Source organism: Pezoporus wallicus, unplaced genomic scaffold (genome assembly GCF_028554395.1).
Source record: "Pezoporus wallicus isolate ANWC-B61680 ecotype Strahan unplaced genomic scaffold, APGP_CSIRO_Pwel_v1 contig_14831, whole genome shotgun sequence".
Lineage (NCBI taxonomy): Eukaryota > Metazoa > Chordata > Aves > Psittaciformes > Psittacidae > Pezoporus > Pezoporus wallicus.
This window is the reverse complement of record NW_026642428.1, coordinates 562,477-579,937: the sequence shown is the minus strand read 5'-3', so window position 1 is coordinate 579,937 and position 17,461 is coordinate 562,477. Positions and strand designations below refer to the sequence as shown.

The following is a 17,461-nucleotide window of genomic DNA, read 5'->3' as shown; positions in this document are numbered from 1 at the left end:
GGTTTCTGAACCATTAAACATTACATTTGAGGGAAAAAGTACAAAATTCTGCACAGAAAAACAGAGAAATGGGAACAGATTTTTTCCTTTTAATAATTGTGAGCAGTATCTCAAACTCAGCAATCTTAAACCATTGAGCTATGTAGTATGAATGTGCTAATCAATCAGTTACTACTCCACAATGTCCCGTGTTTATGTACTGCAGTGTACTACATGTGTATGGAACCAGTAATTATTAATCACTGCCAGTAACAAATTTGACTCAAATTCCCCTTCCTATAATTAATAGAGCATATAGTTAACTTTAATATCTTTCTTTATTAGTGGCAACAATAACTGAGGATAGAAAACTTGGAATTGGATACTGAGACCGTCTGTGGTGAAGTGCTGAGGTAACATACTTTAGAAGTAATATTCTGCTGTTTATTTCATGGTCAAAATTACCTCTTACAAACATATTGCTATAAAGTGGATATATGATAATTATTTTTATTCTTAACTTATTTATTTCAAGATACTTTGCTGTTAACTTTGTGTTGCCTGTGGCAGCATAACCTCACACCTCTACTTCAAGCAAATGGAATGAAGTAGCATCTGTATTTACAACTGCAGAGCAAAACATTGCATACTTTTTAAAGTATGCAAGAATCATGACCAAACATCCTAAAGATGAGGTTGGAAGCATTAACAAAGCATTCTTCCAAATGTCTTCTTTTAATAATGTTTGCGCAGTTCAGGCCTCTGTGTTCATTGCGTTCTGGTAGAGTTTGATCATTTTTACATCAAAATAGTCTCCTGAAATGCATATTCTTGTGATGTAACTAAAAACCAGTCTAGCTGTTCTTCAGTTGAGATGATATATTAAATTACATTCATAAGGGTTGTTGATGATTGTAGTTCCTTATCTTTAGTATCTGGTTGCTGTAACAAAATCTGTAGTCTAAACTGAAATGGAGAGGATCAGTGTATAGTCAGGGGGAGTACCTCTTAGGTGATTTGTTAAATGGGGATTGATGTTTTATTGTGACATTTTGCAGTGATGTTAGGTAATTACTGTGAAATGCTGAGTGCCAGGTTAGTCTTAAAATTCCAGAGATTTATTACCTTAACCTAGATGGAAGGTGGTAAAATTCTCCTGATCCATCCCTCTGAATGAGGTACTGGAGATCTTTCAGGAAATGGGTAGGGTGAGTATTTCAGAAGACCTCCGGAAGTGGTTGTGCTGATGAACTATTTTGCTCTGTGCTCATTCTGAATATGGAAACTTGGGCTTAATGCCCACTCCCCTTTTTATTCTTGGGCAATTTCTGATGCGCAGCCATACCTGGGCCATATTTTCTCTCCATTTCACACTTGCTCTGTTTTCTTCCCAGTCTAGATCATGCCCTGAAATTCAAACTGCAGCTCAAGGACCCTATTACTCCTTTAGTGAGCGGGAATAAATAATCCAGTTGTGTGAGCAAGAAATCATGACTATATCTAACTTTTTTTTTTTAAAGATTGTAATTTCATTTTATATCTGCTGTATTGCTAAAAAAAAATACAATTTTGGCACCACCAGCATGACACTTGAATGTGAGAGACTGTAAAGCAGTTGCAATCCTTCCATGAGCTCAACACTCAGAAGTGTTAATAGTAATTAAAAACTTTTTTTCCCCCTCAAAATACATTTCACACTTTGCACGTACTGAGAAATCTCTCTCACCACAGGAACTTTCAGGTCACTTGTTTCCTGCAAAAACAGGTAGTTTTCTTTTGTCAGAATAGAACAAAACATAAGGAAGTGCAGGTTTCGTTTACTCCTAGGACACTACAGTCTATTAAGTGCCAGTAAACTAATGAGCCTCTCAGACCTTATGTTGTTCTGGCTTAGATCAAGGCTTAATTTTCCTTAACCCTTACAAAACTAGCTGCCTCCTAGGCTGGTACTCCTGAGCTCTCCCGTGCTTCCTTGTCCCCTAGGATGTTGCTTCTGCTAAGCAAACCGGGGAGTTCCATAGCTTGGGCGTGAGACTGGGTGAGGAATCTATCTACAAAGAGCTGCTTAGCAGTAAAACAGGAGAGACTGCTTTATAAATGCTTCAACATACTTTTCTGCAGCCCCTCAAAGTAGAACAGAGAATAAATATATCTTATCTTTTAGAAGATCTAATAAGCATATATACTATCCTTTTTAGTGCATTATTTCTTGTCAAGCAAGAGATTATTACCTATACCACAGCCCAAAATAACCTGTTACTTTCATTTCTAACCATAAAGAATAGACACTTCCAGGAAGTTCATTCACTGTTTAAATCTCCTGTTAGAAAAATCTGTGGGTGCTGGAATACCTAAACCCAAGACTGTATTGAGATTACATGTAAGAAAGGAACAAAATCAAGAATTAAACAAAAATACTTTTGGAGTTTTATCTGGAACAGGGATCAGCATTTATGCAAGCATTCTCATCTGCAATAATTACTTCTGCGATCAAAGCAGAAGAGCATTAACACGAAAGATTATTTATGAAGGTAACAGATCAAAGACCTCGGCACTGACAAACCTGGGTGCTGATCTGCTTGGTCACATTCATTGTTTGTCTTAAAAACTGGTTTTGCCTGAGCTTTTTGGGAAGTAATCTCAAAGATAGCTGACGTGCTTGGACAGCAGTATCCATCCAGTGGATAAAATGTACTCTCCATAGTAAAATTAACAGTGTTGTCTGTTGGGATATGAGAGATGTGGTGGATGATTTTACAAATGTACCTGTAGTCCTTTAACATAACAGTGCACAGAAATGATGACAAAAAAAACTCACCAGCGTCTGAAATACAGGATCTACCTGATGGACAGATGGATCTGTAAAGTCATGGTACATTGGGATTCGTAGTACAAGTATGGTCCCTGTCATTTTTTATCAGCTCTGTTCCCAGGCCGAGAGTCAAAACACAGTGCTGCACCAGCTACTGAGGAGAAAAAATGACTGCTACTGCTAAACCCAGGACAGTCCCTTCACACTCCACTGTTTAACTAGTGCTATTACTAGTATTTCTGATAATTTGAAAAATGAACATGAAAAAATGCTTCAAGAATCTGTAGATAACAAAAGAAATAGTGGACAGAGAATATGAACAATCAGTTCTAAAGAGGAATCTTGGTTATAAGGCTTACTGCTACGATGGCATTTAAGTGTATGTATAGGCAGAACAACACTGGACCTATTTTCATGTTAGAAGTCTGTGTTTTAGAATAAAGTAGGCTTGAAAGAGAATTTAGGGTTACAGGACTCTTCAGTGGAGCATGATCTCTTTGTATGATTTGGTGACAAAGACAGCATGACCCCTATTAATAAGATTTCAAATTCAGATACTGTACTTCAGTAATGACAGTATGAACAGAGGTGTTTATCATGATCCTCTGCTTTTCAGCAGTTTATTTTTGTGAAAGCAGGGATATTCTTCTAAACACCACACTCAGAAATCAGAACTGTTCTCTCAATTAATATTCCCTCACATGCTGGTACAGAAGGAAAACCAAATCTGTTCTTACAGATGAAAAAGCATTTCCAGGAGCATAAAGAATAAGGCACTTAAACATTTCCCGTTAACTATTCTTTCAGAGCATCTGCTGCTGAAGGTTGTTCCTCTTGCAATTTCAGTTTGTTTTCTGCTGTAATTCCTAGAATTGCTTCGATATCTTGAATTGCCATCTGCAACAGATTCAAGGAATACAAATTGTTTAATGGGCATTATAATGAAATCCAGCAGCCAAAATGCACATCTGGTAGCGCTTGCCCTGCAAAGGTAACCAGTGTTACACAAGACATGATGCACCACCAATTAAATTTACTCTGGGGACAGTTGTGGGAATTATTAGTAAATACATACAAATCTCAGGTAAATAAATACAATTCATTGTAATTGTTACTTTTGATTAGCTAACAGTTTCTCTATTTCACATATGGAAATCGTTAAGTCACTATGAAGGAGAGTTCCCTTTTGTAGTTCAGTGGTTGCTTTTCACTCCCTCATATTGGAAAAAGGTTTTCTTTGCTTATTCTGTAACATGTTGAAATTTAATTATATCTTCTCTAAACCTTCACTTTATGCTCCGCTTGGCAGAGGAAAGTACAGTCAGGGTTAACATGGGAAAGAACCTGGTAGAAAATACGCAAGTTAAGGTACAAGTCTGTAACATGGTGCTCCCCTTTCTACAAAATGTTTTCAGGCAGGATCTTGGTGAGTTTTTCTGAAGTTAAAGATGATGGAGTTTAGCAGAACTCCCTCTGGACAGTTCAGCTATTCTCTGGAATTAAAAAGCTGTATTGTGACAAGTGTGCGTTTCAGGGCAGGGGTTTGGATTCATTTCTGCTTTACGGTTGCTTTTTGCCAGCAAGGTCGTCACTGAGGAGCTTTGGAGTAAAGGTGGGTGCTCCAGGGGGAATGCTCCCAAAGTGAGGAGCCCCACGCTTTGTCCTGATGCCCCCCACCCCACCACAGGGCATCTGCTGGCACACAGGGACAGGCACTGCGGGAGCCTCAGAGCACTGGGAAATTGGGAACAAAATGGACTTGTGAAAATGGTGGTGAGGTGAAGGATGTGAACTAATGGGTGGAGCACACAGTGGCTGCCTGCTTAAAAGAAATCCGTGTTAATAATATAAGGAGCTATTATAAACTGAGAAGTTTGTTTTTAATTTAAGATTCCTACTTTGATGGTGCCCCTCTAGAATAAACCAGACAATTGTGACAGACCTGTCTGAGGCAGTACCAAGAGCTCCCTGCCTCTTACAAAGGACAGTCAGGAGCATTACATTACAAATCATTTCACACTAAAGTATGTCTCTTTTCAAAGAAAAAGTTTCAAACTTAAATTTAACTAACAGGTTCCTTGGGAGACTTGCTATCTTGACCTAGACAGTGTAAAATACATACTGCTAACGATAAAAAAGGAATGGTTTAGCACTTGTTTATGATCCAGCATGAGGTATTTTCAGCCCTTGTACAGAAATTAACCAGGATCGTTAGTTAATTAACACCTCACCTTAAAATTGGTCTCGCCTTGCATATTAGGTGCTGATATTTCTTGATGGATGATGAAGAGATTTCGAGCAAAGGTCATGAGGACCCCCTGGAGATCTTCTCCAATTGTTCTGTTAATGATATCCAAACAAATGAGTTTACCAATGATTCCCCTCACATGCTTAAAAACAATCGCCCTCTCATTTGTGCCTGTCTGGTGATGGAATTTAATGAGCATTTTCAATCTCACAAGGTGGCAATCTTCAGGGAGATATGAAAGATGAGGTTCCATTTTAACTTGTCAACAGAAAGGATCTGTGCAATAAATAATTTTTATTAATCAACTTAGCAGAAGTAAGCAGTGAGGTTTCAACTACTCCATGTAAAAGGCTACTGTTGAGTTAGGACAGAGATAGAAGAATACTGTAAACACAGAGATTAGCTCGTAAGAACTGTTTCTTTTGCCTACAATTTGTGAAAGGCATCTGAGAGAGACTGCAGCAGTTATCAGCATCTCTTTAGTTGTAGCTTTGGAGGCTTTGATTTCTCAGTAGTCCATACAGATGTAATAGATATGATCTTGGGAACAAGATACTATGCGGCGGAAGAGTGCACCTCAGTTACTGACTGGAAATGACAGTAGATCTGCAATGTAGTAAATTGGATGAGAATTCACACGGATGTTTCAGGTATTTCAGTGATCTGTTGTTCTTGAAATAGTCTTCAAAGTATTTTCAACTGAAGATTTGCATTGGAAGTCTGAGGGAACACAAATCTGGGATCAGAACATGTGGCAAACATATTTGAGAGTATTATGGTAATATATTAACTGCCAGGTCAATATGGTGATCCAGGAGGTACTGTTTTGTTGATGCGTTGTTCCAGAGTAGCTAGCAGAAATGCAGGTACGATGCAGCGTCTCTCATCTAAGCTTTAAACCAAGCTGACTTGCTTGTGTACTGGCAGTCACCTCACCCACAAGGAGCTCAGTACAGGCTGCACCAATAGTAGCCCCAGAAACCATCTTCAGGATTCATTTAGTCTCTTCCCTGTTCCAGGGGAGGATCAATGCTACTTGTAGCACCCTCACAGAGGTTTGTCTAATCTGTTACTAAACACTGTCAGTGGTGACCACAGTGAACAGTGTAATTAGTTCTTCCCTTCCCTTACTATCAGAAATGCTAAACGTGAATCTTCCTGGCTGCAAGTGAGGTTAATTTCTTGTCCTACTACCCAAGACATGGAGATGGGATTCTTCCTTCCCACAGAGGCTTTTTATGTAAGGATTGTTAACAGATCTCACTTCTGCCTCCTTCTCCAAGGCCCCTTTAATTTGCCCTTGTAAGTCATGCTTTCTAGAACACTCAACATCTCCACTGTGAGCAGAATGGAAGGATTACTGCCCATGCCTTCCAGGTTATTCTGTTTCCCTTTTTCCATAAGATGATGACAGGGTGTCTCTCAGGCAGTTAGTGAACCACTGTAACTCGGGTCTCTCAGGCAGTTAGTGAACCACTGTAACTCACAGAACCTCTTCTTCAAAGCTGATTGTTCCTTGTATCCATTACTGCTATCTCAGTGTAATTCTTGCAGCTGGTTCCACCTTAATGTATTTCTGTTTTTCATGTTGTCTCTTCAATTTGCTGAGATCATTCTGAATTCTATTCCTGTCTTCCAAAATACTTGCAGTCACATCCAGCACTCGAGGAAACTGTTTTCTCAGCCAGGTTATTAATGAAATAGCTCCAGCACCAGACATACAGAACAGACTGAGAACAGAGCTTGCAGCCTTGCATTCATTACGTCTTGTTTTGGCACTAAACTTTACGTAAATTCTCTCTGAGAGGTTTGCCATCAGTGTGTAGTAGATTCATGCGCATTATGCTATCTTAAGACTTCTTGGGAGAGGTTCAGATGTCTAAAGAATTACTAAACTATGGGATCTGCTGTTGCCTGAGTGCTGTTTATCACCTTGTGAAGAACAATATAGAAAAGGCATTCAACTCCAACCTTCTCTGTGTCACGTGTAGTTAGGTTTTTAATAATGTTGCCTGTAAAAGCAAGCCCGCACTAATCCCTCTGCTCCTCACAGCTAGATTGCAGCTGACAGTGCATCTAGCTAATTGCTGTGTTGTTTAGTCTGCAGCAGTTAGGCTTTGATCTAAGCACATTCCTGTACTTTTCTTTTTATTACTAAAATGAAAGCCTCCTTAAAACTTTTCAGAAGGCCAATCTTAGAAGAAGTCATTCTGCTTTTCTGAACAGGAGGTGACAGTTAGTGAACTTGAGTGTGTGCTGTCCCGACTGTTTACTTCCCAACCTTCATCGGAGGCCAGGCTGCCGTGGGGCTCCCTTCACATCAAGATGTCCCCATGGAACTGGCTGTGTATACTTACATCATTCCCAGTCTCTGTCGCTGCTGATCTTCATACAGTATAAAAACTGTTCCCTGTTTTTCCTGTTAAATAAAAAGGCAGAAAGTTTTTTTAATTATTCCTAAATAGTGATAATGATAATAAATGTATTATACTGGGACAGTAAGTACATACCCATAGCTAAGAAAGGCTAGGCTTGAATTCTGCATAATGGATTACTGCTCAGTGTAAGCAGATTATTGCTCTAACTTATTGTAGAGAATACATTACCTTTATATTGCTCTTACTGTAAAGAATACATTAGGCTTATATAAATACAATACATACAGCAGAGTCTATTCAGTACCAAATACTTTTGTTCCAAAGCAGTAGGAGATGGTCATAAGTATCTTAAAAATTATTTCCTTACAGTTATTTTTATCAAGAGACAGGTTAACCCCTAAAAGACACTTACACTGAAATACAGAATATGGTTACGTTTTCCTGTTCTTAGAACTTCTGTTTCATCTCAGATATACACGGGACATGCACTCGCATTAACCTTCTGCTCTGGCTCTTCACAGGCCTGATACAGGTGAGAGCAGCAAAACCTGCATTTAGTGCTAAGTTACCATGTATCACTGTGAGGTTTCATCCGTGGGGAGGATTTATTTAGAGAAAACACTTCAAGCTCTGCCTTTCCCAGTGAAGCCCTGTGCTCTGGGATCTGAAATCTGTCCTCTGTTCTGTCTGGTGTAACATCTCCTAAATGCTTTTACATTTCGTTCTCTTACAGTTGCGTTCAGAGCCTTAAGCACTTCCTTCCCTAGCACAGGCTGCATCTTCATCTCATCATTCCTCATTCTGTTCCCCATTATTACCTGACCTCGTGACCTCTGAAGGTTTATCTTTTCTCCTGGGTACAGAGGTGTCTGAAAGGGCCATATGATGGCCAAGTGCCCTCGGAAAACCTGAGCACTGCTCTGGGTGACTGCAGATCTGCACAGCATTCTTTTGGTGGTCTCGCAGAGAGAACCCATCTCACCCCCTAGTGTATAACATAAACATGTTGTCATCCTCTTCATCCTTCACTGCTCCACTCTTATGCTACATCAGATGGATTCTTAGTTCTTCAAGACTCGCATTCCAGCTGAAGCAAGCTGACGGGCAAGTTGCAAGATTAGAGTCATCAGCACAGGAACTGCTGAAGACCTTTTATGCAATTCAAGAGTTCATTAATTAGCATCACAAAACCAATTGAAAATAACGAATTCTGATTTATACCAAGCCCTCCTCACAAAACTGCAGAGCATCACCTCACTGTGTTTTTAACAGAACACTTAAACATTAGATTATGCTAAACACAACACTTAATCTTTACACTGTACTGACGGGTTTCACCATATAGGGTTTTACACGCACAATTCCTGCAGGGTATCACATTTTCTAACCTTTTCTGCTCATACCTGGAGGTCAAATCCAACCCCACAAGCTTGACACGTCTGGAGGAAAACACCATAGTAGGTTTCTGCAAGGCTGGAGTGCTTCAGTTGGCTGCTTGCTGCGGCGCACCAGCTGTTTCTTGGAGCAGGCTAGAGAAAAATCATACAGGATTCTTTATTTTCATACCAGTTTAGATCAGAAAGCAACAATTCACTATTTAAATGGCTTTTTTCTCAGTGAACTCATGTAAGTGTGAAGTAAGACTCCCTTGGGAGGAATTCCTGTCCATCACAGCGTCTGTTGAACACAGACATTTCCAGGCAGCAAAATTCAGTCCTCACCTCACACTATATGTCAGACCTGACATTCTAGAGCAGGTCTACACCATCATTCCTTATGAACCACACTTTGATATTTCCACAGCTTCATCAGTAACTGAGCCCTGTGAAGTCATTCTAAGTGAATCCACCCTGCCCTATGGTAACATACATTGTTCTGGAGCCAGCTCTTCCAATAGGAGAAATTCCAAAGCAGATAATGAGTTGTATTTGAAATTGGGATTTTCCAAGACTGAGCATTCCCCCTTGGCATTAGAGTGTGTAATTTTTCCAGCAAGTCATTGAGGAGCTACAGAGCTGATGCCAGGGGACTTGATACTATAGATGAAAACCAGCACTGCGTTGGAGTTTAAACTCTCCTCAGTGCTCAGGACTAAAGAACAGAGATGCTCCCCTAAAGCAAGGCTTTCCTGTGATGTTGTTTTTAATAGTGGACTGTTCAGAGGGGGGATACTGCACATTGAAGCATGTAATTTACAGTATTTTTTTACTAAAATGATACTTGTTTTGACATTGACTCATTTAAGTTGACATAGTTGAAATCCTTATCTAATACATCTCTGCCTGAAAATTAATCATGTTTATAATATTCTGAGAATTAATAACACCCATTGCTCAAGTCATTAACTTAAAAAAGGAGCTTCCAAAATCTGTTCTCTGCAGTAGGGGACCACAAATAAATGAATGCTTGATAAAATAATCCAAGCAGCAGTTTAACAAGCGTAAACTCGGCTGCGGCTGCAATAACACAGAACTATTGTTTAAGGGTTGGCATCAGGTTGATGAGGTGCTTATTTCAGCTACAAAGCATGCATACACATGCATAATGAACTGCAGGATGAATTATTAATGTGTTGCTTATTTAGCCTCATCTGTCTAGAAGATAATGTATCCTAACTATAATGAGTGATTGGGTTTGTACATAATTACAGTAGCAGCAGTATTTAGGAAATTTGTTCTTTCAAAGAAGCATTTCTAAAAATAAAACCATCACAGCAACTCGGGTGCTGCTCCATTTCATCAAAATCAAACCTACCAGCACTGAGAAGATCTAATAAATTAAAAGGGACAGAATCATTATTAACATCATAATTTTACACAAAGTGTTTTACTTAATCATTCATTACAGATCATGTGCTGTAAAAGCATTTGTCTCTTGGTTTGTTTGTTTCTTCTCAAGATATTTTCCTGAGTGTTTTTGTAGTTAACTCTTCAGGAGGTAAAACCCTCAGAAAGACAGAAAGGAGAAAAATCAAGGCTATGGTGACAATTCATGTTAATTCTGACAGAATTTTAATTAAAAAAAGTTGCCACTTGATTACTTTTCCTTTCTAAAACTTGTACTACTGGGACTAATCAGATCTCATTTACTTCTCTCCTACTAAAAGTGGTTGCTTGACAAGAACAATAGATCAAGAGCTCATTAACCTCTCAATTACAGAACCATGACATTTAGGAATGGGGCTAGCATTCCTCCTCCTCCTCCTCCATGAAAAAAATAGGGAGTTGTGAATCTTCTGTCAACGTGTGTAAATTGGCATCTGATTTGCATCTATGTGTGTATATAGACATGAACATATACATACACATACACTTTTTATTATCTGACTTCCCACAGAATCCTGGAATGGTTTGGATTGGAAGGGACCTTAAAGCCCATCCAGTTCCAATCAAGATTTGGGTTTAACTCACGTGAGAGCTGAGAGGGATTTTGGGGACCAAATCCTTCTGCAGGTGTTGTCCTGACTGTTTTACCCTGTTTTGTGCATATCTCACACAGCTGGGGCACAACTCCAGGTTCCAGTTTCTGATCTCAAATCAGCACTCGTGCTGAAGGCTCAGCTTTCATCTCAGCTGCTTTTAACCTACTCCTATAGTCAGGGCAGTGCTTTCACCTCCTCCCTTTTTCTTGCAGCATGTAAACTACCATATTTTTTACAACTTGAAAACTATCTGAAATATGTAGAACTTAATTACTACCACTAATCAGTATTACTGAATACAAAGGAGGAATAATCAGGTGCCCATAAGCATCCAGAACCTCTCCTTTAACTTCTGACATGTCGGTATCCTGTATTAACCTTGTAAAAATCTAAAATTAGCAGCTTAAAGTCTGAAAGGAGCAGATTCAGCTCCTCTAGAGTAGTGATCTAGGACAGATTTTACCTTTTTTAGTAGTTTACATTCATAATCTTATTTGTAACCAAATTGCTGCTCACAGTTTCTGTCTCCTCATGCTCAATACGTTGGCTTTCCATTCTTTTTGAACCAAGAGATACTTCAAAGCGGCTGGAGGTACAATCCAGGTTTCCATCTGTCACGTACAACATGAGCTGAGTCAAGGCCAGCTGGTCACTATAGCAAAGGTCAAGGTCTGTTGCCCACACCTAGTCCAAGCACAGACAGGTGCATTAATATAAAAGAATGAGCAATTGTGTGAAAGAACAGCAGTTGTGTGAAAGAACATCTTGTGGCCCCAGCTCCATTGCTGGGGACATGAGGAGATGAAAAGTCCATGGCTAGGATAAGCACTACTCAGTGTTAGCCTCATCCTAAACCCAAAACCACAGCACTGTATAAGCTACTAGGCAGAAAATGAACTATGCCAGCCAAAACCAGGCTAGCTACCCAGGTTTTAGCAATGATGAGTAAAAGTAGATAGATGAGCTCAGCAGCTGTGAACTCTGCATCATGTAAAGTTGCAATTATCTAAATGCTACACACCACACCTGCATTTTTCATCTGAAGAATAAGTGTTCAGTAAAGCCAGTTTGGAGTTACAGGTAGGTGTTTTGAGATAGGGAGTCTACAAGAAATCTGGAGAGGGACTTTTTACAAGGGCATGTAGTGACAGGACAAGGGAGAATGGTTTTAACCTGAAAGAGGATCCATGAGTCCAGTCTATACTGAGGGCGCAGCAGAAGGAAGTGCCATGGATTGCTTCTGTGAGGCTCCCAATAACCTGATCTTGGATGAACCCCATGAGTTTTCCCCACTTAAAAAATGCTTGTGCCTACTACTCCAGTGAGAAATGTTAACACACACAAGTGTCCGCCCTACAGTGGACCCCTTTAAAACAAATCTAGCAGTGAATGACTTGAATAAGCCTCTGAATGGTAAATGGCATCATCAGAAGGATATTAAAAGGTCAAGCAGCCAAGGCCTCTTGGTAAACTGGAGTTAATTTCACAATTATATGCACATAGTAATGCCCTTTTTATAATGGTGAATAAATCACATCAGTAACAGTTGTTAATATCTAACTGCCAAGTATCTGTTGCTGTATTAAATATCCTATTTGTCAACTTAAATATTTCCTGCTGCATGGTATAAAATGCAAATCAGATGCTAATGGTTGCCTTTACTTAGTAATAGGGGAATGTTCCCCAATTACAGTGCTTAATTTTCTTCAATAATTTATTCTTTATCATCACTTCTGCAAGGCAGGAAGGAACTTTCCTGTCGATTTGTACTTCTCCAGTCTGTGCTGCCCTTTTCAATGAGCTGAATAATTATAAACTGTACATACTCTAGAAGCTTTACATTAATTTCCATAAATATTATGGACAAATCAGTCACAGCCAAGGTGTCTTGAACCTTGTTTGAGTTGGAGTTTAGATTCTCACTTACAGTTATGCCCTGGAAGAGGTGGCAGAGCCACGTGAAGGATCCAGGCACTTTTGAAAGTCTTGGATACCCAAGAACTGTTTACTAGCTCCAAGTGAACTGATGGCTCTTAATCCAGACCTTGATATTACATCTGCATTGCTCTAACCTCAAAGTCTACATTAGCATTATCTGGAGGCTTTGTTGATGCATGAATAAAGGAGGCCAAGTGTGAATGAAGTTGGAAGATACAATGGCTGAGGTGGAAAAAAACACATTAGTTAAGCAAAGATGTCCCTGTGACTGGGTAACTACATGAGCCATGTTCTGGCAGCACTGAGAATGGGTTGAGCATTTAACAGCAGATAAAGCATTCAGAAATGCAGCCTGGCAAACAGAAACAGCCATCAGCCTAAGACAAATTCATCCCACTCTGGTAGAGACTCAGACAAGCTGTGCCAAGCATGGGATAGCATGCGTGTTCTACAAGAGTTACTCCACAAACCCCATGTTGTCAGTAACTGAAGTACCTGCAAGTGATATTGTTTTCATTTCAGATGTAGAAAAGACCATTAATTACTTGTGAGACAAGTTTCACAGAATCTGAACAAACCCCAACATGCCAAACTGGCTCTAACACCTTGCCAGCACCTTGCCAGCCACTGCTCTCAGAAGATACAGAATCATTCCTGGATCCCACAGCACCAGGGGATGGCTCCAGCCTCATCTCTGCCCAAGGAAGGGACTATAACACAGGGAAGAGGAGTTGCTTAACAAAGCAACTTTCATGCCAGAGATCACAAGGCCAAACAAATGCCAGTTTAAGGAGTTTCTGTTCACTTTCACAGTGCTTCAACTTGTTTCAGACATGGCTTCATCATCTCAGACCAAAGACCTCCACACCATTGGCTTCAGAATCAAGGGCTCAGATGTACAAGGTGGACTGATGCCCTGCCATGTAATGAAGGCAGGTGTTCATCCCCTCCCCAGCCCGTAACTCTTTAAGGTACAGGATATCTCTAAACACCTACTTCAGCTTCAGTCACAGTTATGCTCTACATAAAGTCATCATATTATTTGCTTTTTCTAAAGAGAAGGTGCAGATTTCCGTGAGCACAGGGGGGAGGAAGGCAAACGTGGCTGGAAACCACCTGTCCACCTCCTTTCATTCTGGGCCTGAGGCTGAACCACCCCTACTGCAAGTGAAAGCAGCCAAATGGTCATTCCTGTGTGCCAGCTGGGATCACCCCCAAGGATTCTTTTCCTGGCTTGGGATTGTTGGAGAACGCTGTAGTGTGGCTGTGTCCCTTTCTGCCCTGGCTGTGTCCCAGAACATCCCTGTTGTGGGGAGAAAGGAAGAAGGATCAGATGGCATAAGATTCCAGCTTTATCCTAGCAGGGGATTCCCTTTTGACATGGAAATCCAGAAATGCCCTTTAAATCCCCTTTTCCCAGAAATGGGAAAGACACAGGGCCTAGGAAATTACTCTAACTTCATTTCCACTTAATATTTTTTCCATTTTATGAGTTCAAATGCAGGCTGGATCATTAGTAACTACTTGACTGAATTCTTCAGTGGAACAATGTCTAAGTCCCATTCCAGTTCCTGAATACAATGAGTGCTCTTCCCAAAATTATAGTAGTAGGCAACATTTGTGGTAGTTCTGAGCAAGGATGGAAGTTCAGCACAGGTGAGCCTGGCTGGTGGAACTGTGAGGAGACGACAGCTGTGGACCTGCCTGTAGTGCTCTTACTCTGGAAGTAGGCAGTGGGCGCCTTTCCGCAGTAAAACATCGATATGTATTCCCAAATGGAGAGGGGGTTGCTTCTTACCTCATCCATTAGATTGCAGTGGATTTTCCTTTGAAGTAATATAAATTGAGAGTCAAAAGCATCTAGAATGTCTTGAAAATCTGAGCTGTGGTGTTGCGTGGGTTTGAGTTTCATTTGGTTTAATGTTACGAATCTGTTTCCATAATCTATATAGCAATGTCTGTGCAGGTCAGGCAGTTAATAACAGAGAATTATCATCTCCTCCAGTAAATCAGGAGCTGTTAGAAGGAGGCCTATGCAAAGGGCAAGTTTAAGTAAAGATAAAGAGTGATGCAATCATAGAGATTAACAAATATCTGTTCCTTGAGTCCATCCTCATTTTCTGAGGATACACAAAAAGCGCATGTATGCAGTCATAGGTATTTATGACCACAGATATCACATCTTGATAGGATTGACTGGAAAATGAGCATAACCTAAGAGCTTTCATGTGATATTTGGGGACTTTTCAGGACAGTTGTGTTCAGAAACTGAACAGAGCTCACTTGTGACGTGTAGAACTGATGTCTGGTTTTCAAACAGCAAATGGAAGTTCAAAGATAATCATATCTGGGGGTTTATGATGACATATGATTTAAAAAAAAAATAAAAATTAGAGGCAGTAGTTAATATTTTAGGTAGTTTTTAGAGTGGTTTTAGGATGAACTAAGCAAAGCACAGATGAGGCCTTTCCAGAATCCCACCACTGGAAAAAAGATAGCTAGAAATATACATCCTGTAGGACTTCCTGGCTGTTTGTCCAAGGAAACACGATGAAGTCTGGAATCGCTCCTTTCTGCATAGGCTGCCAGGAGGTGCTTTCCTTCAGTGTGCACATCTTAAGAGCCCTCAAGGTACAGACATCTCTGTAGTGTCACAACTGTAGTGTAAATCTTTACCACTGCCATAAAAAATGCTTCAGCTTTAAAACATAAGCTTAAGAAGTAGTAAATTCTTAAAGTTACTAAATTATAGCTTTTACTTCTCCAGTTTAACTGTTTTATATATATGTAGTGTCTATGTGTTCTTGTAAAGAATACACCTGCTATTTTTAAAGTAGAGGTTGAATGACACTAAAAATGTCAATTAGTAGAATACTAATGCAACTTGGGCATTGGAAAGTGAGTTTCCTTTAGGAGTTTAAATCAGAATTGATCGTTTCGGCAGGGATCACAGACAGGATCTTATCCGGCTGCCATCTCGTGGCAGCTGCTGGGATGGGCTGGTGCTGGCCCCAAAACTGAAATTTTAGGGCCCCACAACTGACCCTAACCTCTGAGAACACCCCACCTAAATCTTCCCAGCTCTGCAGTTCTGCATGTTCTGCCTCATCTTTTCCTCTGCATCCTGAATAACTGAATCCAGTGCCTCTCAGTACTGCAGAGGCTGTGTTAAGCTCTCAGACTGATGAAAAAGGTGACTTATGACCCCGCTTCTCCAAATTATCTCTCCACAGATCTATGGATGTAAGTTTATGCGCTCAAGGAATGGACTCAATTAAATGGACTTATTTAGGTGCAGCTCCTTGACAAGTTGGGATCTAAGCAGCACACAGTCAATACTGCTCAAGACTTCACTTCAGAGGGTCAAGGCCTTGCTCTTAAAGATCGGTCTTGGAAAACAGAGTGGGAATCAGAAGCAATTCAGTCCAAATTATGCACCTAATTCTCCTCGTCCACTTTTTCCCCCTAGACATTGAAAACAGCATGTCTCCATCTCCCTTTCCCTCAGGAACAAATCACAGATGCTTAGAACAGAGACAGAAACGGATTCCCATGGCAAACAGAGCATGTGTCATGTCCCAGCTTTCCCTGCCCCTAAGCTCGCTGTCAGGGTGCAGGTCACAAATCACATCACTGATGCACACTCCTGTGGTACCTTTGCCATGCTCAGCCCCATGCCGCTCTCCATGGGGAGCACAGTGCAGAGTGATGCTGTCAGCAGCAGCCTCTGCCTTACACCCTCCTCAGCTAACCCAGCATTGCAACATCCATTTTAGCCTTGGAGTTAGAAATGGACTCAAGAATAAAATGCAAGAAAGGAAGTACAGTGTGCAGCAGACCACACGGCAGACAGGTGTGGAGACTATAAGATGGGGTTAGATCCTCCTACAGCCACTACCCCTGATGCTGTTGGTTGCATACTGCAACCTTCTGCAGTTCTATCATAATTTAAGGAAGAGTTATTTGTAGACAGAAAATGGTACAATCTGTAGAGGTCTCTGAATTACTCATTGTACGTAGAAGCAGTGGCAAGCTGGCCAGCTAAGACTCCACACAGACAGACTGAGAGGCTCCTTTGTGAGCATGAAGAAAAGGGAGCCGGGAGACACTTGGGTACCAAGCAGAAACACAAGAAAGCCCAGTGGAAATATGACACAGTGTACCTCACATCTGAAAGGTTATAACATCATCCACAGCTCCTCCAGGCCTGAGGACAGCATTGCTCTTACCACCTTTTGGTCAGTGTAGAACTGCACTGTAGGGATATTGTGGTGTCTGTGACAGGCACAAAGCTCTGCAGTGACCCAGGTGGAGATTACTTTCTCATTTCTGCATTCACCCACTTGTGTGTTTGACAGACACACATTGTTCCTCATCCACCACACAGTCTCTTTGCTGCTAGTCCTTCAAAGGAACACAGCAATATAACAAAAGTACTTCCAGGAATTGTATCTGAGCCTTTCAGCTACTGCATTAAAGTGGGCACTTCTGAAATCAGGGAGCAAATGTTCTGAGAGAGTCTAATAGGATTTCTTGTTTGCCAAAAAAATAGCGCTTTCAGGAACACAATGTTTTGTGTAATCTCCCTCTCACAAGACAGATGGCATCATTAATTGCCTCTACATCTAGTTAAATTTAAAAACCTGTGCTTAAATAATGTTAAAGTTGTGGTACATGCTGACAAA

At 40.5% G+C, this 17,461-nt stretch overlaps 1 protein-coding gene across 11 annotated transcripts in view; it reads right to left on the bottom strand.

Annotated features, from left to right (window-relative positions):
- Window positions 1-3,362: 3,362 nt before the first annotated feature.
- IQCH (IQ motif containing H) overlaps window positions 3,363-17,461 on the bottom strand; it is a 54,926-nt gene continuing 40,827 nt past the window's right edge. For 9 of the 11 annotated variants that reach the window (XM_057430500.1, XM_057430509.1, XM_057430506.1 and 6 more), the window contains 5 exons: window positions 11,355-11,522; window positions 8,821-8,946; window positions 7,397-7,458; window positions 5,023-5,131; window positions 3,363-3,688 (listed from right to left, as the gene is read on the bottom strand). In XM_057430500.1, coding sequence (XP_057286483.1) covers window positions 3,587-3,688; window positions 5,023-5,131; window positions 7,397-7,458; window positions 8,821-8,946; window positions 11,355-11,522 — 567 coding nt within the window. In that variant the 3' untranslated portion in view covers window positions 3,363-3,586. The remainder of the gene's footprint in view (window positions 3,689-5,022; window positions 5,132-7,396; window positions 7,459-8,820; window positions 8,947-11,354; window positions 11,523-17,461) is intronic. The other 2 variants (XM_057430505.1, XM_057430510.1) reach the window with 1 other exon arrangement.